Genomic DNA, 22,169 nt, shown 5'->3' on the forward strand with positions numbered 1-22,169 from the left:
GCCAGCAAAGGAATATGATGTAGTTAATTCAGAAACTTACACGAGATGTGATGATGCTATAGTTACAGGAGGTGGTGGTGCGTGGATGCTGTGTTACTATAGTAATTCACAGGAGCTTGTGGTGTGTGGGTGCTGTGTTGCTATAGTAAATTACAGGAGGTGTTGGTGTGTGGATGCTGTGTTGCTATAGTAAATTACAGGAGCTTGTGGTGTGTGGGTGCTGTGTTGCTATAGTAAATTACAGGAGGTGTTGGTGTGTGGGTGCTGTGTTGCTATAGTAAATTACAGGAGCTTATGGTGTGTGGGTGCTGTGTTGCTATAGTAAATTACAGGAGCTTATGGTGTGTGGGTGCTGTGTTGCTATAGTAACTTACAGGAGCTTGTGGTGTGTGGGTACTGGCACTGTTGCTCATCTGTGCCTGAGGCATTGGTTGCTTTGGTTCTTTGTTCTCTGTCTGTTCCGTCACGGTTGGTTTTTTCTTCTTCAGTTTGGCCAAAATTGATGATTCTCTCTCTGGGAATGGCGGCATTTCTTCCAAAACAGTTGCCTACAATTATAGATCACGTGCAACTGAACAAAATTCCATCAACCCAGCAGCTCATGTATATTCAGATTAAATAAGAAAAACATCTCAATGCAAATAGAGAACGAAATCATCACCGACACAAATAGTTCATACTAACAAAAAACTCACTTAGCTAATAGATAATCACTGACACAAATAGTCGATACTAACCAGAACGTCAGTGGATGCCACGGTGCTTAGCTGTAGATATTCTACACTTCTCTGTTGTAGTTCTACATCCGAGTTGCGCAAGTTATTGTCACTTTTCAAAACCTATAACAGAGCAAAAAGTTTAATCCTTATATCCTTTGACAGTAAATGCTGACATTTGAATGCTGACAGTAAATGCTGACATCTGAATGCTATCAGTAAATGCTGACAGTAAATGCTGACATTTGAATGCTGACATTTGAATGCTGTCAGTAAATGCTGACATTTGAATGCTGACAGTAAATGCTGACATTTGAATACTGACAGTAAATACTGACATTTGAATGCTGACAGTATATGCTGACATTTGAATGCTGTCAGTAAATGCTGACATTTGAATGCTGACAGTAAATGCTGACATTTGAATGCCAACAGTAAATACTGACATTTAAATGCCGACAGTAAATACTGACATTTGAATACTGACAGTAAATACTGACATTTAAATGCTGACAGTAAATACTGACATTTGAATGCTGACAGTAAATGCTGACAGTAAAGTACACTTCTGTAAGGAATTGTAAACAGACTCAGTAACATGAGATAAAATGGAACAATGGAAGACCCTTACATCTTGGATGGTTGATTTAATCTCAGGAAAAAGGTTAACAAATTTGATGTATGTGGACAGAATCAAGCCTCGTGTGGCAGGTCCACATAAGTGGTACTTTGAATGTAGCAGCTGGAACTGAACCAATGGACTGCAAACAGAAAAACAAACATCATATGCAATGTCATTCTTCTATACAGAGTTTACTGCTAAAAATACAAGATGGTGTATATTACAACAAGATCTGAGCAGGCTGTACTGTAAGGTGGTTATTTATGCTGGATGTATGTAGCCACATAATTAGTGTAAATTTTCCCCACCTTTAAATAACCACTTTTTCAGTATGCCATTTAATGCCTAAACAATTAAGTAGCAGTATAGCACAGAATAAAGTGATTAGAAAGTGACCCATCCTAAACAAGCATACAAATGATATTGTTTTTATAAACAGTCCCTCGTACATAAATGTATATTCTGTGGGTGTATATCATAAAAATCATGACCATTTTTTGTATCCAACTTGCACATCGAAGATAACTGCCTGAAAATCGCTTTCTACGTATATTAATTCTAAAATACAGAGTTTTCCTCTCTTTATGTAATAAAACGGCACAATATGTCAAAACATTATCTAGCAAGAGCAAGGGGTCATACTGCAAAAACAACAGAAAAATCAAACTGTCCATCTAATTTGAATAAGGGCTATTCCAGAAATAAATACATAAGGGGGGGGGGGGGGGAGGAGGGGGGAGGGGTAGGGAGGCACCTTTTGTATATACCAAGCACCCATAAAAAAAATAAAAAAATTGCCCCATGACCCATCAAATTGATAAAACTCATTTTACAATGACCCATCTAATTTTTAAAAAAAACGCGGTAATGCCTGTGCGACATTGTATCACAGTAGTTCTGAAGAAACGATGTCACATCAACAATCAAAGGCATCTATGGCGGGAATGTTGGAAAGATTGGGAGTCCAAGCGATGCTATTATCATGAAATGGGTATGGATATGTTTTTCCACGAATCGTTGGTCTTCTAATGGAGGCCTCTATATCACCATCACACTGACTGATAAATATAACGCATCAGTACCCTCGCATAAATCAACCAAGGTTTGCCTATTTTTATTAGAAAATGGAATACCTATTGATTTCAAAATATTCCCAAGATCGATGCACTGTAAACTGTAATAATCTACAGAGTTTGCCGCCATCATGTCCCAAGGGACCCTACTAAACGCGCCTATAATTTGAAGAGTGCCGTAATGGAAATAGAAAGTTATGCGCTACAAAGAGCGACAACTCGAATAGTTCTATGTTACTTCCGATTTTGAAAGCAGCATTTCGAAAGCACGTTTTCAATTTTACCAACACGACAAGAGCGACAATAAAAATATTCTGAAAACTCAACACCCACGTGGCACAAAATTAAAAAACAATAGAAATTACCAACTACCCATAATAAACATTTTTTTAACAGTCCAACCATGGACCAAATAAAATATGAAAAAATATGACCATCCACACCAAAAAATATCGTTTGCCGCCCGACCCCCCCATTTGATCATTTCTGGAACAGCCCTAAGACATCACAGCAGTATAACATATTTCAATTCTTAAACATAGTACAAGTACATATCAACTGACCTGGATCTTGGATCCCCTGCAATAAGATTGCCAAACTCCCCCAGTATGTAACCCCCAACTTTGACCATGTTCTCGTGACAAGCCGGGGCCTGCAAAGCCTGTATAGGAGGAAACAGGGTGTTAAGAATATCATAAAAACACTATTACAATAATACAAGATTTTTTTCCTACTGTATGGAAATTGTACCCAAACCCATTTGATTGGGGAAAATAGCGTCAAAATAGAACTGGGAATTTTCTTTCATATCAACAATGGCATTAATTAAGATTAATACTGAATAACCATATTCCAATGAATAAAAAAGTATATATTGTTTACAATTGCACAAACAGATGCCGTTTTATTGACCTCCACTTTCTATTCTAAAAGAGAAAGTAAAGAGATTAAAGCCAATCACGAGCCCTGAATTTTGATGATATAACACTTTGTTACTGGGCATTTTTTACCCTCAAAATTGGGGTAATTCGATAGTAATTGGCATTGGGAATGGTACAAGTTATAAGGGAGAGGGGGGAGGAATACTTCAAATTTATGCATCATTATGAACATACATAATTAAAATAGCGCATCTTATTTTTTATATAACGGATAAAAAACTTTATACCTCAAACACAGTTTTAGCTGCGTATCCTTGTACATCGTCTCTGTTGATCACAATCTGTATGACACGGTACCAAACCTAAAAGTCAGTCAATTTCTATTAATCAAGATATTCTACAAGTAAACCTGCTCTGTGCACAAATTCAGTAACACTAGTATACATCATGCTGTACTACAATGAGATGATTAAACTAAAGATTCAGTTTTCTTCAGCCGCTATTCAGGCCTTACTCGCAGAGATCAAACAAGTACAAATGTATGCGTAAATGACGAAACACGAGGTAATCCCCCTGTACAGTACACACACCGAGTACAGGAAAGCCCTGTACAGTACACACACCGATTACAGGAAAGCCCTGTACAGTACACACACCGATTACAGGAAAGCCCTGTACAGTACACACACCGATTACAGGAAAGTCCTGTACAGTACACACACCGATTACAGGAAAGCCCTGTACAGTACACACACCGATTACAGGAAAGCCCTGTACAGTACACGCACCAATTACAGGAAAGCCCTGTACAGTACACACACCGAGTACAGGAAAGCCCTGTACAGTACACACACCGAGTACAGGAAAGCCCTGTACAGTACACACACCGAGTACAGGAAAGCCCTGTACAGTACACACACCAATTACAGGAAAGCCCTGTACAGTACACACACCGAGTACAGGAAAGCCCTGTACAGTACACACACCGAGTACAGGAAAGCCCTGTACAGTACACGCACCAATTACAGGAAAGCCCTGTACAGTACACACACCGATTACAGGAAAACCCTGGATAATATGCACCAGCATCTGTGGATGATTGATTAAATATTGTTGAACGTCCCTATTAAGAATCTTTCACTCATATGGAGACCAATTGTAGCCCTGCATGAGTATCAAGATTCCACAACCCTCCAGTGTAATTATTTAATGTTAATACATGTACCGGAGAATCCTACAATGACCCATCGATACTGTAACAGAGAGAGTCCTACAATGACTCGCAGATACTGTACTGAAGAGAGAATCCTACAATGACTCGCAGATACTGTACTGAAGAGAGAATCCTACAATGACTCGCAGATACTGTACTGAAGAGAGAGTCCTACAATGACTCGCAGATACTGTACTGAAGAGAGAATCCTACAAAGACCCGTGGATACTAACCTCTTCGCTGACGTAATCTCCCGAGATACGGATCAGGTTTAGTATGACATCCACATACCAAGTATAGTCCACTGCGTACTTCTCTGCCAATATGGCCACCTTCAGCACCTACATGTATCAACCAAATACGTCTTTGTAAAGATTCAATGAACACAGATCTAATTTCAACAAATCTTATTATAGATGTATGTGCTTAGGCAACAAAAAATAAATTTTCTGGTTTTCAAGTGAATTTTTTTTTTTACAGCAAACAATCCCTACCATTTCCTCCCGTATTGAGTAGTCAGCAGTCTCTAAATATTCCAGCATCTCCCCCACAATCTCCTCAGCATTTGTTCTGTCACACATGGCATACAGAAGATCAACCGCCCTCTGTCGAACACTGACATCTCTTTCAGTCTGAAGGAGAAAAAGCAATCAATTCAATAAAGGTAAAAAAACCTGTCTTCATAAGAGATCTCGTAACGAATCTTACAGGGCAGGTTACAATCTGAGACAGGTAGGTCAGTGCTAGAAGCCTCCAATGACGAGTATCATCTGTGAGGTTTATGTAAATGGTATGGGAATTGTACACCTTGATCTAACAAGAAAATTGATAAGTCAGAAAAGGCCCCACAATGAATCTGGAAATCAAAAATGGGGCCCTCCTCTGCCTAATCCAAGTATCATGTATAAAACTCAAGAAAATATTCCCAAGGAAACTTAAAAAAATATCGCAACTGTTCTGACAGAGTGTTTACTATAGGGCACCCACATATGAGGGCCCCTAATGATAAAAACTTTTCTGAAATTGTATTAAGAATCCTTCAGGAAAGTTTGAGCCACATAGACTTGCTAGTTTCTGAGGAATGTTCCTGCTGTAAAAACCAGGTCACTTTCTAAAAAAAGAGTCGGATGCAGCATCTGAATCACGTGTAGGTGTTTGTATCCAAAGATGTATCAAACACACAAGTCTAAACCAGACAGACGTGACACTGACAACGAACTATCACCGGGTCACTCAATCGGAAAATACAGTCAGATGCAGTATCCAAATCATATATGGCTGTGTGCATCAACAGATGTATCGGCTATCATCAATTTATATATCATGTTGGACCAAAAGTTTCCAGGAAAGAGATCATTTAAAAAAGTAGAACCTGTTACGAAAAACTTTAAATTAATTTGTCATCTGGAAAATATAGGTAAGATGCAACATTGAATAATTTGCATCCATAGTTGCACCATCTACACATGTTTGAATCAAGTTGGGACAAGGCTAATCGTTTAAGAAACTTTTAACATCCTGTCTGCACTGGACATTTTTGTTGGAGAATTGAAAAGGTATTCTAAATGTGTGTATTACTTAATTCTCATGTAAAACGGTACTTTATAAATACATTTATAACTGTAATAAGCGTTAATTTACATATTTATGTACTTTATACAGTTATCACTGTAATAATTGTTAATTTATATATTTATGTACTTTATAAATACATTTATCACTGTGATAATTGTTAATTTATATATTTATGTACTTTATAAATACATTTATCACTGTGATAATTGTTAATTTATAAATTTATGTATTTTATAAATACATTTATCACTGTGATAATTGTTAATTTATATATTTATGTACTTTATAAATACATTTATCACTGTGATAATTGTTAATTTATATATTTATGTATTTTATAAATACATTTATCACTGTGATAATTGTTAATTTATATATTTATGTACTTTATAAATACATTTATCACTGTAATAATTGTTAATTTACCTTTAAGGAATTGACTACAGTTTCTTGATGTTTCTTCACAGCCTCGTGAGAAAACTCTGATGTTGCTAGCAAGCACATGCTCTCCAAAGCCAAATACCTGTATCAAACAAATCCATTATCAATATCAATTTAACTAGTGTTCATACGCTATACACATCCAATTTAACATGTCCTACATTTTGCAAATAAAGTTTTCATAATTTAGAGCTTCAGAGGGGCCACACAAACACATTTTTCCTGAGAATATGTTCCATTTCACTGGCCATTTGAAAAATTAATGCAATTATTTAAAGTTCTATGTATTCTTTATTTTCTTTTTTAAAGAAATACTATGTTTAGCTTTTGCCTGACTTCAAAAACAGAATAATTTTTCCATCCTACCTAAGGTTAGTTTCTCTGTGCTGAAGAAATTGGCCCAGTTGGTTACAGGCCCTGACTAGAAGGTTCGGATCACTGTCCATGTGAATAATTAGGTTAATTGCTTCATTAAGTACTGCATTTTTGGCATTCCCATGCTGGATCTTCTTCGACTTGGGGGGCTCTTGAGCCTTGTTTAATATTGTTTCTAGACACTCTGTTAACCTTGTCCTCACGGCCGGATCCTCTGCAATAACCATTTGATAGAAAATAGCTACACGGATATTCACATACAGAATTAAACAATTCATAATGAAGCACCAGGAATGTCCTATTTTGCTTCCTATCCAGTGACTTATTCGTTACCTTTACATCGTATATCAGGAAAATGAAAATATAACAGTAATTCATTTTAAAAATGTTCCCAGTAACGATTTTTTTACGGCATACTAACTTTGTAAAAACAAATTTTACTCTGGGATTACTGATGATATAAGCATCTGCACCAAGTAACATTTGTGACCCTACATATAAACTTCTAGCATAAAAGAAAATGACTGGTTCACATTAACAAATGATCATTAGGAGGGTGTGCTCAAAATTATTCTTCTTTCACATAAAGTTGATACACAGAACATGTACAAACTCTTCATATCATTTACAATTACGAAATGAAAAATATCCAAATGCTTGCTACAAACTTCATCCTCGATGTAGCACACCTCACCTGGTGGGGGATAATTTTGTAATAATCGTAGAAGTTTGACGGATAACCAGGGAGCTGGCACAAAGTAGTATGTGTAGTCTTGAAGATCTGTATATGAGGCTGTCACAATCTAAAAATTACAAAACGCTATTACATTCTTTGTGAAAACATCATATTTTTATATTCATATCATATTAATACTTTTAATCACTAAACCTGATTTGTTGATGATCAGTGTCACCTGCCATCAGGCTAACAGTGACATACATACACAAATTATCAATATGTTTTACAAAAGACACAAAAACATACATAATTACTAAAGCTATGACATACAAACCTACAAGACTAATGAAAAAGCCTAAAACGGTTGAAATAGATTGTAGATTCAGATATAACGTTCATCATGTTGTATCTTATGCAAGATGATCTTGAATATAAAATCCTTAAGAATGAAACATGCTCTTATATATGTTACATAAACTCCTCATGTTGATACACAGCCTGCTGAGTCGAGACACGACTAATGACTAGTATAATTACTCTGAAAAGTCGAGACACAACTAGTGACTATTATAATTACCCTGAATAGTCGAGACACGACTAGTGACTATTATAATTACCCTGAATAGTCGAGACACAACTAGTGACTATTATAATTACCCTGAATAGTCGAGACACAACTAGTGACTATTATAATTACCCTGAATAGTCGAGACACAACTAGTGACTATTATAATTACCCTGAATAGTCGAGACACGACTAGTGATTATTATAATTACCCTGAATAGTCGAGACACAGCTAGTGATTATTATAATTACCCTGAATAGTCGAGACACGACTAGTGACTATTATAATTACCCTGAATAGTCGAGACACAGCTAGTGACTAGTATAATTACCCTGAATAGTCGAGACACGGCTATTGACTAGTATAATTACCCTGAATAATCGAGACATGACTAGTGACTAGTATAATTACCCTGCATAGTCAAGACACAGCTAGTGACTAGTATAATTACCCTGCTGAGTCGAGACATGACAAATGACTAGTATAATTACCCTGCTGAGTTGAGACACAGCTAGTGACTAGTATAATTACCCTGCTGAGTCGAGACATGACTAGTGACTATCATAATTACCCTGCTGAGTCCAGACATGGCTAGTGACTAGTATAATTACCCTGCTGAGTTGAGACATAGCTAGTGACTAGTATAATTACCCTGCTGAGTTGAGACACGGCTAGTGACTATTATAACAAGCATTCTGAGAGTATTGGCAATACATAGTCCCCTATCGGTTGCAAAAATTACAGTATCACAACAATATTCAAAGTTCATTATGTAGGTAATGGTAAAAGGGAAAATTGAGGAACCAGGATAGGAATGCTTGGAAATCAACTACTATTCGAGAAGAGACTAGACCAGGAAAAAAGATTAAATTTATAATTAGGTTTAGGTTTTTAACCAAGTCAATAAACTGACATGTAGGTGATCATGAATAATTTATCTACATTGTTGTATTACTATGCTAAAAGTTTTAATGAGTGGAGTACTCTTATCTACAGAAATAAGAAACTTGGATGTAAACTAACAATTCATGCTATTTTTATAAGTTCAAGGGCCATAACTAAGTGAACAAGAGTACCACAAACAGTGCATAATACGCCCGTGAAATGCTTACATAGGGGGTTTTTCTTGTGCTATAATTTGTATAACTTCAGGTAGTATCAGCCATCATGAGGCTGTGACAAACTTTCATATCAACAAAGGGTCTTAGCTTAAAAATCGAGATTTCCTCAAAATGGACCAAGTTCAACAACCTGTAATTTTTTCAAAAATGGAAGAAAATCAAAATCCTTCCCCAGATGCACATCTTCAATACCCATACAAACACTCCACAAAATAAGATGGTCCTCACTTGAAAACTGTGGGAGGAGTAGGGCAGACAAATTATGTACCCTCCATAGAATATTAATTTCCAAATAGACAAGTTCAACAACCTGTAATTTTCTCAAAAATTGTAGAAAATCAAAATCCATCCCACATGCATATCTTCAATACTCATACAAACACTCCACAAAATAAGAAGGCTCTCAATTGAAAACTGTGGGAGGAGTAGGGTAGACAAATTATGTACCCTCCATATAATAATTATTTCCAAATAAAGGGGCAAAACTCCTGGAAAAAAGGCTGAAATGGATCAAAATTCCAATATGATTTAGAGTGACCCACAAAGAAGCTACAAAGCAAGTTTCAGCATGATATGTGAAAGGGAAATGAAATTATAAAGAGAAAACCCCGAACGGACAGACGGATGTACAGACATCGCTGTACCATACTACGTCCCGTCTAAAGACAGGCGTATAAAAATCAATGGACTGGGGTCAAATTCAAACTTGATCTGTAACTTGTTATGGCAAAGCAATGTACCAAATATCAAATAAATATCTGCAAGAGCAAAGAAAAAAGTGCAGAAAACTGAACTGACGGACAGACAAACCTAAAGTCCCCTTCGACTTCATCGGTAGGGGACTAATTACCCTGCTGAGTCGAGACATGGCTAGTGACTAGTATAATTACCCTGCTGAGTCCAGACATGGCTAGTGACTAGAATAATTGCCCTGTTGAGTCCAGACATGGCTAGTGACTAGTATAATTACCCTGCTGAGTCCAGACACAGCTAGTGACTAGTATAATTACCCTGCTGAGTCGAGACACGGCTAGTGATACACATCCCTTGTACTCCTCAGGACTCTTCTTGACCAGAGCTTCAATCAGACTAGCTGCTGACGTGACGACCCCTAGGTGCTGGTCATTGAGTAAGTGGATGACCCTGGACGACCATTCCCCAATCTGAATGTACTCTGGTGAAGTCCGCAACAGTCGGAGCAGGGTCAGGGCAGCACTCTGTTTCACAGAGTCAATAGTTTCCCTGCAACAAAAAAAAAATATTCAAAGGTTTTCATATGAATGCAATACCCGATGTCCAGTATGATATAATATATCCTCTATAAATTTACCTTCAGTATTCTCAAAATCACAATCACAAATACCTTCCGCATTCAAATTGATTAAGTTACAGCTTTTCATCACAGTTGACATTCTTTTTTTTAAAAAATGCCAAAACACAATTTAATCAACAACTGAATTTCTTACTTATAAAACATTTTCCTTACCCTGACACCAGGAGTTTGGGGATTTCATTGCCCAGTCCCTCGGCCATTTCTTTACTGCCGATGTTGGCTGTGCACTGTAGAGCCAGGTTGACGTGGACAGGATTAGGGCTGGCCAAGTCATTCTTAATGGACTTAATGACCAACTTAATCAGATCATTATTGGCACTAATCATCACGGAAATAAACAAATATCCCTGAAAAATTTCAACAGCGTGTTACTTATATTTGTGTATAAAAGAATGAGGTTTTGAAATCACATGTGTCTGCATCATAATTTACTTCTCATATGCTAAAGATAACAGCTCATCTTTAAACATATATTTTGTCAACTCTTTAATGCTGATGTAGGGAACAATGTACAGAATCTCACAACAAAACTTTAAAAGGTGACAGTACAGAATCTCCCAACAAAGCAGAAAAATCTTACAGTACAGAATCTCCAAACAAAGCACAAAACTTTTAATGTAGGAATCTTACTAAAGAGGACCTCCTGATAAGTATAAAAATCTTACAATCTGTTTTTCTGTGTATCGGTTGGAGCTGAGAAGATTGACAGCCTCCATGTATCCAAAGTCGATGTCATGGCCAAGAAGGAAGATAAACAGAAGTTTACACACATATTTCTTCTTGTGATAGCCATCCAGTGTCTTGTCACCTGGTGAAAAATAACAAGGCTGTACTCATAACAAGTCTTATGTACAGTATAAAATTCATGTCACCCGGTGAAAAATAACAAGGCCATACTCATAACAAGTCTTTTATATGAATTCATGAATGGAGTAAACATTGAAGTTCAAAACTGCACTTATTTGATTTTTCTAAATTCCCCCTCCCCCTTCAAAATCACAAATTAAGTCCATTTTTCATATGTTAGGAAACAAGTAGAAGTAGTTTAAGCATCAAATTCAATTTAAAACTGATAGTACAATGATAAGACAACAGACTCAACTAAAACTTTTGTTACAATGTTTCAAAAAATCATGGTATATCACCCCCCTCCCCCCAAAAAAAATAAATAAAAAGAGGAGGGGAAAAAAAGAAGAGTTTTACAGATCTAGATGAATTGGTTGAGTTGTGACAAATCAACGATTTTTAAGGATTACACATCAATCAGATCAGATTCTAGTAAAGATTAAATCGGGAATATTTCCTTGAAACAATTTTTGCATTACCTTTGAACTTTGACCTGATGTTAGCAAGCTCCTTGTTTATGCGCTTGATTTCAGCCTCTTTACTTTTGCCTGTAAATTCAAAAATGGCAATTTCTTAAGATATCAAAAGGAAAGAGTATTCTAAGTGTTAGAAGTGTTCACTTGTCCCTGCACCACAGAATAAAACCTTACAAAGCAACTGTTGATACCATAAAACACTTAAAATGAAATGCTTGTCAACTTATAATTGACATACATGTTCAGATGAAAAGCTTCTCATCTGTATATATTCAAGTGTGTGCTTTTTATTTATACCTATTGTTCATATTCTGTTCATACTCTATTCATTTATTCCAATGTTCGGACAATAGCATCTACAGCACATTTCTCTAAGCTGTATAGCATCAAAAACTTTCTCCATGTAGCCAGACTCTAATGAAAAATCAACAGACTCAACAATGAACCCTTCACTTGGGGTACAATGCAAATAACCATTAATTAAATATCTGCAGAAAATAGTGATCAGTTGAAATGAGAATTGTCCGTTGTTTCAGTGAATGCAACGTTCGTCTCAAATGATCAATTAGATCCTGAACAGCTAGCATAAATCTGTGTATGAAATCTGAGGATCAATACCCAGTTACAGGCCTACGCAGACCATCCTCTCAACAGGATCAATATGGCTGCCACAGACATACGATCAATGGAAGCTGTAGAGTTCAGCCTACCTTAAATCCACCTAGTACTTATAAGTTTGGCTTGATTCACTGCTTAAAATGTTAATTACGTGGATATTGGAAGTTGTTTCACTTAAGAATACACAAAATATTACTGTACCAATTCCATTCTGATCATGAACTGAGGCAAAAACAGAATTTTAGTAACTCCTCACAGGACCAACATACAACTTCAAGCGTATGAGAGTTCTCGACATTAAAATACGAAAACTAATACTACAACCAATGGGTTTTCAAATCTATCCTATTTCAAAATAGCTTGAAATTGGTTAAACAGTAACTTCAATCACATTTCTTAAGTTTGTTGTTTAAAATGTTTCCTAAAAGATTCATTCTAATTAAGAAGAATGAGCTCTTTATATTCCTTTGTCTACAGTTTGTTCTTGCCATGTACGAAAACACAGTTCAATAAAAACAGACCCCAAAGTGTCATCTGTACAAAATAACCATTAATCCAGCCCACCTGGCCATCAATACTTAATTAGTCCAACATTACTGAACTGTGATGTTCAGAACACAGTCAAAGGAACAAATAGATCTAGTGTTTCATAATCATTGGACTCTCTGATAACAATTTCTTGGAAATGTCAAGAGCTCTAATAGATGAAACTTCCCAGAATGAAGAGTAATGAATTATTATGGCAATGACCTGGTGAATCTCGTCCTAATGACATTTTAACTGATTTAGATATGTATATACACATTGCATAAAATTTATGAAACAAGCGCCCACAATCAATGGCAATTCTGACAATTTTGACCCGAGATGTTTGTGAATGACCATGACCTTTAGTAATTACATAATAACTCTTGAACATGTTGATTTTTCTATGTATAAGTATGAAATCTCTCTTATATGGTTAAAAGTTAATTATATATAGTTAAAAGTTAATCTCTAATATAGTTAAAAGTTAATCTCTATCTTATAAAGTTAAAGATTAATCTCTAATATAGTTCAAAGTTATGACCAAGTTCGATTTGTCTGCATATCTTTTCATTTTATTAGCATAAAAGATATAATAAATTTTTAAAAAATCACTCAAAGCTTGAACAATTCCAAATTACAAGACCAACTTGTTTCATCACACTAGATTTGAAATTTGAACAGAAATATTTCCAGTTATCTTCCTGGTTCAACTGGAATCTTTATCACTTTTAACACGAAAACTGGGGGTGGGGGGGTGGGGGGGTGGGGGGGGTGCTAGATTCATTTAAATTCAAGGTTTTTCTATGGAAACCTGTAGGCAGTGATTTGTTTATTTTGTTACTGGTTCTCATAAATCACCAGTTTAAATTCAATACCCACACCCCCTCACTTCTATAGTTCTAAGTCTTCTGACTTGAAAGCTTCAGACTCCAACTGAGAGCTCTGATGTTATATTGAGTACTTCACATAATAATTGGAGAATATTGTGAGCTAAGTGGTACTTTGAGAGATTACAGATATGAACAAGTCTCAGCCAAGATTGAAGAAAACACTGCAGTACATAAATGACGTATGAAAACGACACTTGCAGTTTGTACTCCAGAAGTATTCAAATAGTCAAAACTCTTTCTCTTGGGGGAGAGATCAAATGATCAATGTCAGATAAAAATCTAAATTCAAATAGTGGGAGGAGGGGGTGGGTTAAAAACTCCTGTAAGTTTGTGTCACCTAACATCGGTTTTCATACAATGATTATAACTACTGTATTTTTAACATTCTTAAAATTTAGTTTTAAGGGGGAGGGGGGGGGGAGTGTTGATGAAAATAGAATTTAAATTATATTTGATGATATGCTAATGTCCTTAATTTCTAAGTCCATATTACATGGTCAGTGATTTTTCTACATTTTTAACAAGGGTCCTGTGGTTTTCGAATTGGGAAAAATTGTCGACATTTAGTCAAATTGGGAAAAATCAATTTTATCGTAAATAAGTTTTAAAATCATATCAAAATTATATTATCTTTATTTTACACATATAATTTTCTTTAACCTTCTAATATTTTCATCTATTCTATCCAGATCATCATTCCCATAACTCTTATGTATATAATTCACATCGAATGTTTATTTTTTTCAAATATGTTTTCCTTTCATAATTCTATTATTGGAAAAATGCAAGCTAAATTGGGGAAAAAAAAGATATTCACGTCCTCAAATCACTTCCTAAATTTCTGGCACAATGCATGTATTCAGCTCTTTGTTTAATACATGACAAAAACAGTCTATAATTAGTCATTACCAGAGTGTTACTATCAGTGCCTGTTGCATCACTAGATCAATACTAGAGCAGATCTGAGACGATTATTATCCAGTGTTTAAATATTTATGAAATACAGGTAATATCAGGTAGCCCAAGCCTTCACATTTTGAGTTATCCATCTTGATCAAGTTTCATCATTTTAAAGTTCACTTCAGTGCTGCAATGTCACTTGATAACACGTAACTCCCATTCAAACATTTAATTTCCCTTACGGTTTTTGTAGCGAGAACATATCACGGTTTTTGTAGTGGTTTTTGTAGTGAGAACATATCACGGTTTTTGTAGTGGTTTTTGTAGCGAGAACATATCACGGTTTTTGTAGTGAGAACATATCACGGTTTTTGTAGCGAGAACATATCACGGTTTTTGTAGTGAGAAGGTTTTTGTTGTGAGAACACATCACGTTTTTGTAGCAAGAACATATCACGGTTTTGTAGTGAGAACATATCACGGTTTTTGTAGTGAGAACATATCACGGTTTTTGTAGCGAGAACATATCACGGTTTTTGTAGCAAGAACATATCACAGTTTTTGTTGTGAGAACATATCTTATATAACTATCCAAACAAAACAAAACTGCCATAGCGACTCACTGTGTTCAGTTTTGACAGTAAAATTTCATATTCTTCAAACACTTTATTTATAACATTGACTTGCGTAAAATTCAGCTAGAAAGAGCATGTTATGATTAGTGTTTAATTTGCAAATGGACGAGGTTATTGCGTTATTGCGGGGTGTATGATTGACCTGAAAAAGGCTTCACACATGATTGTGAATCCACGTCTCTCTCCTTACAAGAATGTATACAATAAACAGTTACACCTGCTGCACCATAACAAATCTGTTGCCAGTTGTTAACCTTTATGACCATGTTATCAGACAGGATTGAAATACACTTTATTGCATCGAATCTCCTTCCTTTTTACACGGATTGCATTGCATTTTAATCAAAGTCTTGCTTGTGTTTCTAAATACACGCATTCAAGTGATCTATGCCACATTCAAGTGATCTATGCCGCATTCAAGTGATCCATGCCGTATAATTCTGTTTTTCCACTTTTCCTTAAATGTCAAGAGATGTGGAAGTCTGGAGTCATTGAAATCTGAACTTGTCATCTGTTAGTAAGTCTGCCTACACGAACCCGTCTCTCTGGGTATAAGTACCAGTCTTATTATTCATGTCCACCATTAACAGTAACTCTACAATATGCCGTCCGTGTCTGAGTTTTCACCCAGCTAGTGTCAACAAATCAGCATAAAACAACTGAAATCACAAGCTGCCAGTTATAGAACCTAGGAAATTCTAGTTAACTGGAACCTAGGAAATTCTAATTAACTGGAACCTAGGAAATTCTAGTTAATTGCACTGCATTGCAGAATGAAGTTAACTTGTATAAATCATGCAGATTTTCTAAGACTTGCTTTCCCTCACCTTTGCTAGGCAATCATTTCTACTCTCATCTTTACCCTTGACAGATTTACCCAATTTTGCACCCTTGAAGTACACTAAATTATACTAGACACCAAGAAAAGTCTCAGAATCCAATCAAAAAGCATCAAACATAAGAAAGTCTCAGAATCCAATCAAAAAGCATCAAACATAAGAAAGTCTCAGAATCCAATCAAAAAGCATCAAACATATGAAAGTCTCAGAATCCAATCAAAAAGCATCAAACATATGAAAGTCTCAGAATCCAATCAAAAAGCATCAAACATATGACCACATGCAAGAGAATAAAAGCAAAAGAAAGCTGTAGGTTGTGCCCTAACAGACCAGTACAGCACCTTTTAGAATGGTTCCCTACATTCAATGCTCTGACAACACTGGGGCTACCCTGAAAGTAATCCTGTTCTTCAGACTTACTACACTGGTGGTGACTACGCTTTCTTGTGTTGACAAACAAATCATTTCAACAGATAATGGTTTCCGTGGCTCTCTTCCATTTGTTGGAGATGTATTCACATTGGTTAATAGATAAGGAGATGGTCATGCAAATCAGCAATTATCCTATACTTGGGCACTTGGCACTGTGTAACAACTTTCTAAACTCTTAACTAACTCTACCAAGAATGAAGAAAAGAGTAGCTAATCAGGCTAGCAGAGACAATTTAATTCCTGCTACAAGCTTTGTGAATACAGCTGTACCACACTGGCTACTTACAGTTGCGGATGTCTGAGATGAAGACCAACAGTCCCCGCATGTTATCCCCCTTTACAGCAGGCATGATGCCCTTTTTAAATGGATCTGCAAAAAATATACCACTCATTACATGTCATGAACTTCAGAATCCTGTGTATATCAGAGTGAATGCTTTCATTTAGGCAAGTTACAACATCTTTTCATGGTGCCTAAATAAGAGGCTTATTCACTGCATTGTCTTACACAATGATATTTGAGCCACACCATCCATTCTTTTTCTGCTATAAACTCCAGCAAATTCTACATATACATGGTACATGTGGTATGTGACCCAAGTTAAAAAAATATGTACTTTACAACATGATAACATTTTTTCCAAAATGTGGTTAAATTTAAGGTAGTTCACTACATCAAAACTTATACGACACTACGTCACAAGATGCCTTGATGGCAATTCAAATGTTTGTGAAATTACTGGTATTGATAGGTTTGCTTGTATGTCTGCTCAGTGGATAAGGTATCGGGTTAATGACTCGCAGATCCCAAGTTAAAATCCGACAATGTCTTTTGTGCTATCTATTGAAATAAATTTTTGGAAACGTTTTCTCTCCAAAATTGCATTTTTTGGGGCCTTTTTGACATATGTACTTCATACCTATCATCATATCTTTCATGGTTAAATCATTTTGGAATGAGTAAGTGTTGATTTAATAAACTCTTTCAAGGTGTAGTGAGCCACTTTAACATGGTGGTTAATATTAACACAGTTTTCAATTCTAATCACATGTGTTGATCAAAAGCAAATTAAACACAATGGTAGCCAACACTATGTTAACTGGGTTAACCACTTGCTAATCACTTAATTACCATATTATGCATTATTACTTCCTAAGCAATAAATAAATAACTAGATTTAAAGAATGCAGGAGTAAATCCAAAATCTCCATTACCCAGACCAACCGGAAGTGTCTGTGAATTTTTTTCTTAATAAATCAGACATCTTATTATTGCATTAGCTTAGATAAAGTTGAAAATTAATACATGTATCAACTAAACAACTTACTGACTTAAAATATAGAATGAGATTATCATTATTAATAGCAGTGAATTTGAATTGAATAAATTTATAATTTTAAAAATGATTCTCATTCGTATTAATTTTGTAAATGAAATCATTGCAAGATGAATTCATTACAATATATCTAAAATCAACAAATCTTTTTCTGTGGGGATGGATGTTGAAATGTTCATGCAGTGGTTGGTTTCAGAATATGGCTTTATAAACAGGACACACACAAAAAAGTTACCATAGATTATGCTTGTTTAAATACATTGACTATTCAGTCACGGATAACAATTCAAGCATTAGAACAAAATCAACATTATGGTTATTGGCAAAATTTTACACAGAAGTTGCTTGTGTTGTATTCTGAAGTGCTCAAGTATTACAGTCTATGCGAAAGTTTTTTGGACCACACAGGACATTCGGTCCCGTGTAATCAATGAACACACCGGACCGAACCAAATTTTGTCAGACCGAAAAACCTAATGTAAAAAAGTGAAACACGTGAAAATGCAAAACCAAGGGAATCTTATTTATTACACTAGTAATACTATACCAGGAATCCCTCCCGTATAATACTTTAGACAGTCCATGCGGTTTTAATCACATTCATTTACGTATTAGGATGTGTGCTATTTTTTTTTTTTTTTTTTTTACTTATAACAAGCATTTAAATGACTCCGCATCAAGATAGTAAAGCTCAAAACCGGACATGGAGACATCCCACATACCGGTCCGGTGTAAAAAATGATGCATCGGACCTGAGGCACTGCACATCGGTCAGGTCTGACGTCTTTCGCATAGACTGACCATAATATTCTTTTGTGTATTGATGGAAGAGGAGGAGGATAATGCTATAAAGATAGGTACATTATTTTTACAGAGTCTTCCATGTTACACGAATAATAATGATCCACCACTCCATTTCTAGTATGTTAAGGGAGATTAATCTGCATTTGAATAGCAGTGCCGTTCTTCTTTCCTAGTTTTTATCAACAACATGAACTGTGCTGTATCGTTTACATCAAATAACTTTTCAATATCATCTGTTGTATACAAATATTTTTTTTAATCTGTTTAAATGATACATGGAACTTCCAAAAGGTCAAGGCCAGTGTAGATTGTTATTGTTCCAAGTATATGGAAATTTTCATCGAATGAAAAAGCACAGGTCTGAGGTGCACATTGACAAATGCAATGGAAGCAAAAAATTTAAGCATGGCTCCAGTTTCTAAATCATGACCTATAATATGAATTTGATTGACTAACTCCCTTCTCTTTAAAGTTTATGCCAAAAGTATTCAATACTTGCAATATGTTGCCACTGACAGAAAGGTACAAGATTATCATTCAACTGTCCTAGTTTTCCATAAGCTATTCTATCAAGGTCAATTTCATGAGATTTGACAACAAAGATACACTACTCTTCTTGAGGATCTTTCCAGTCAAATTGTCACAATTTTTGGTTCCAGGACAAATTTTAAAGTGGGCAGCTACTTTTAATCATCATGTTAACATTTAACAAAGGTACTGGGGGCAGACTAAAGTTAACATGAAATATCTTTTGAAAATCAGTTAATTTTATAAACACACAATACTAAGATACCACCATGATAAAGTTAATCACTTCATTACATGGTATGGCTAATTTTACTAGACAAGAAAACACTCAGATAAAACTGTGTTAAAATTGACCACCTTTTGAACAGGCCAGACAGTCTGAATATTTAACACCATCACACATTTTTTCTGAAGCTTTGTACCTTTTTCTTTTTCATACATTGTCTGCATAATGCCATGCAAGAGAAACAGATAAAACAGGATAAAACTATGGTTTACAGTTTTAATTGTCAAACATTAAATTGAAGAATTGGTAACTTAAGGTTATATTTGGTAAACATTGAATCGTGCCAATTGACCCATTATAAGGAAATAATATTTCCATTAAAGTCTGAATGTTTAGTATATATGTATAAATACTTTAGCCAAACATACTTTTAAAAAAGATAAGAGAGCGACATGAATAAGATTTTATTTCCTGTAAACCTATCGTAGATAATATCAGTATTGCTATATGTCAACCACGCCGGGGGGTGTCACCCGTGTGTACTGCATCATAAATATAAACAGCAACAGATTTTTCTTCTCGCTGTCTCGGCATTTTTACATGAATGTAACACCCTCAGCCGATAGACTACCAGTCAAATTCATCTCAGAGAATTTTACTTTAATATAAAACATATCATAGTTATGTCGCAAAGGGAAATAAACTTCTCAACTTCTTTTTTTTAACAGTTGTAATGTTAATTATCTGTCGTTTTTCATCGATTGCATTATTCCAATCAAAATTTGACTGACTGTATGGATTTTTGCATTACCTTATTCTGGAAAACTATCGATGTTATTATCACAATTCACATAAAACACAAAAATGTTATTTCGGAAGGTGGGTCATCGGCGAAAAAGCCGTCGCCATTTGCAAATCGTGAATGAGGTCACGACACCCACTTCCAGTTGCGGTTGATATTTCCTGATGAGCGATCCCGACCAAAATTTCAATTTAATATCAAAAACAACTTTTTTTTCTAAACATCAGTATTTTCACTCAGATTTTGTTGTATTTGTATTAAAGGTTTGATGATATCTATGGTAGGCATCGTATTTTACATATGGTTTTGAATTTAAAATAATACAGTTTCATTTGCCATAATTATCATGTAAGGGACTGATTCACGATTTTCACCAACATTTTCTTTTTCATTTTTAATGATCAAAATTTACTGTCTAATGTATTTAAAAGATTTCACATAAAAATTAAGTTTATATATTATCACAGAAGCTCATTTTAGAGAGTTTATTATTTGTTTTGTAAACAAAGATTGCAGTATGTTATTGCTTACGATTTTTTCAAAAGAAATGGATATTGATCTAATTTTATTATATCTTTCACATTTCAAGTATTTTTGGAGTAAAATGTATCATCTAAAAGTTAAAATTTGTGACAATACAAAATAAAGATGCTTTATATTACAAAATCAATATTTCACTTGTTTGTTGTATACATAAAAAGACTCGAGTCTTTGTTTACATAACACAGATTTAAGGTTAAAATATTGTTTTATTCTTGCATTCAGAAGGTCAAAATTTTGGCTGTCAACATTAAAAGAGTTATATTTTTAATGTTTAACATACAAAAAGAAAAATATTTTTTATCAAAAATCGTGAACCAGTCCCTTTAAGTAGACACAATCATGTAAAATTTTATTTTGACTTTGAAATGGTAATATTTAGAAATGAATGTATTTTTTAGATTAACTTGAAATTAACTTAAAGAGATTGATTCACAGTTTTCCCCCAAATTTTGTTTTTCACTTCAATTTATAATGATCAAAATCTACAGTCTAATATAATATGCTAAGAAGGTTTTACAAAAATCTTAAAGTTATTCATCATGACAAACACTCATTATAGAGAATTTATTATTTGTTTTGAAAACAAAGATTGAGGTGTGTTATTGTTTACGAAGTTTTCAAAATAAATGGATATTGATACAACTTTATTATATATATGTATCACTTCTCAAGTAAACTTTAGTAAAATGTGTCATTTAAAAGTTAAAATTTGTGATCGAAAGTACAAAATTAAGATGCTTTAACTTACAAAATTAACGTTTCGCTGGTTTGTTTGTTTACATAAAAAGACTCGAGTCTTTGTTTACATAACACAGAATCAAAGCGAAAATATTTGCTCTTATCCTTGCATTCAGACGGTCCAAATTTTGGTTGATAACATTAAATGAGTTATATTTTTAATTTTCAACATAAAAAATGAAAGATATTTCTTTCGAAAAACGTGAACCAGTCCCTTTAAAATTTCATGGCCATATATAGATTGTTTTAAAATTGTTCAAGAAAACTTTAACAAAGGGAATACACACCAAAACCAACCTTGTTGTTGTTAAGTAGATGAGTAACATCCTCTTTTTGTGTAATTTCTCAGATTTGTTGTATCATATATTATTACCTTCTCTTCTTTTCTATTTTCTAATTTATCTATTCATTTATATTTAAGTGATTGTTAAC

General features: G+C 34.8%; 1 protein-coding gene across 1 annotated transcript in view; it reads right to left on the reverse strand.

The window, feature by feature from the left end:
- LOC125646568 (AP-2 complex subunit alpha-2-like) overlaps positions 1 to 20,601 on the reverse strand; it is a 27,890-nt gene extending 7,289 nt beyond the window's left edge. The window contains exons 1-16 of the mRNA XM_048872906.2: positions 20,466 to 20,601; positions 17,046 to 17,129; positions 11,921 to 11,989; positions 11,261 to 11,403; positions 10,749 to 10,942; positions 10,273 to 10,504; positions 7,591 to 7,699; positions 6,888 to 7,110; positions 6,507 to 6,603; positions 5,000 to 5,137; positions 4,739 to 4,846; positions 3,580 to 3,654; positions 2,975 to 3,072; positions 1,348 to 1,477; positions 738 to 839; positions 375 to 548 (exon numbers count right to left, since the gene is read on the reverse strand). Coding sequence (XP_048728863.1) covers positions 375 to 548; positions 738 to 839; positions 1,348 to 1,477; positions 2,975 to 3,072; positions 3,580 to 3,654; positions 4,739 to 4,846; positions 5,000 to 5,137; positions 6,507 to 6,603; positions 6,888 to 7,110; positions 7,591 to 7,699; positions 10,273 to 10,504; positions 10,749 to 10,942; positions 11,261 to 11,403; positions 11,921 to 11,989; positions 17,046 to 17,109 — 1,956 coding nt within the window. The 5' untranslated portion in view covers positions 17,110 to 17,129; positions 20,466 to 20,601. The remainder of the gene's footprint in view (positions 1 to 374; positions 549 to 737; positions 840 to 1,347; positions 1,478 to 2,974; positions 3,073 to 3,579; positions 3,655 to 4,738; positions 4,847 to 4,999; positions 5,138 to 6,506; positions 6,604 to 6,887; positions 7,111 to 7,590; positions 7,700 to 10,272; positions 10,505 to 10,748; positions 10,943 to 11,260; positions 11,404 to 11,920; positions 11,990 to 17,045; positions 17,130 to 20,465) is intronic.
- Between the last annotated feature and the right edge of the window lie 1,568 nt (positions 20,602 to 22,169).

Source organism: Ostrea edulis, chromosome 6, assembly GCF_947568905.1.
Source record: "Ostrea edulis chromosome 6, xbOstEdul1.1, whole genome shotgun sequence".
NCBI lineage: Eukaryota > Metazoa > Mollusca > Bivalvia > Ostreida > Ostreidae > Ostrea > Ostrea edulis.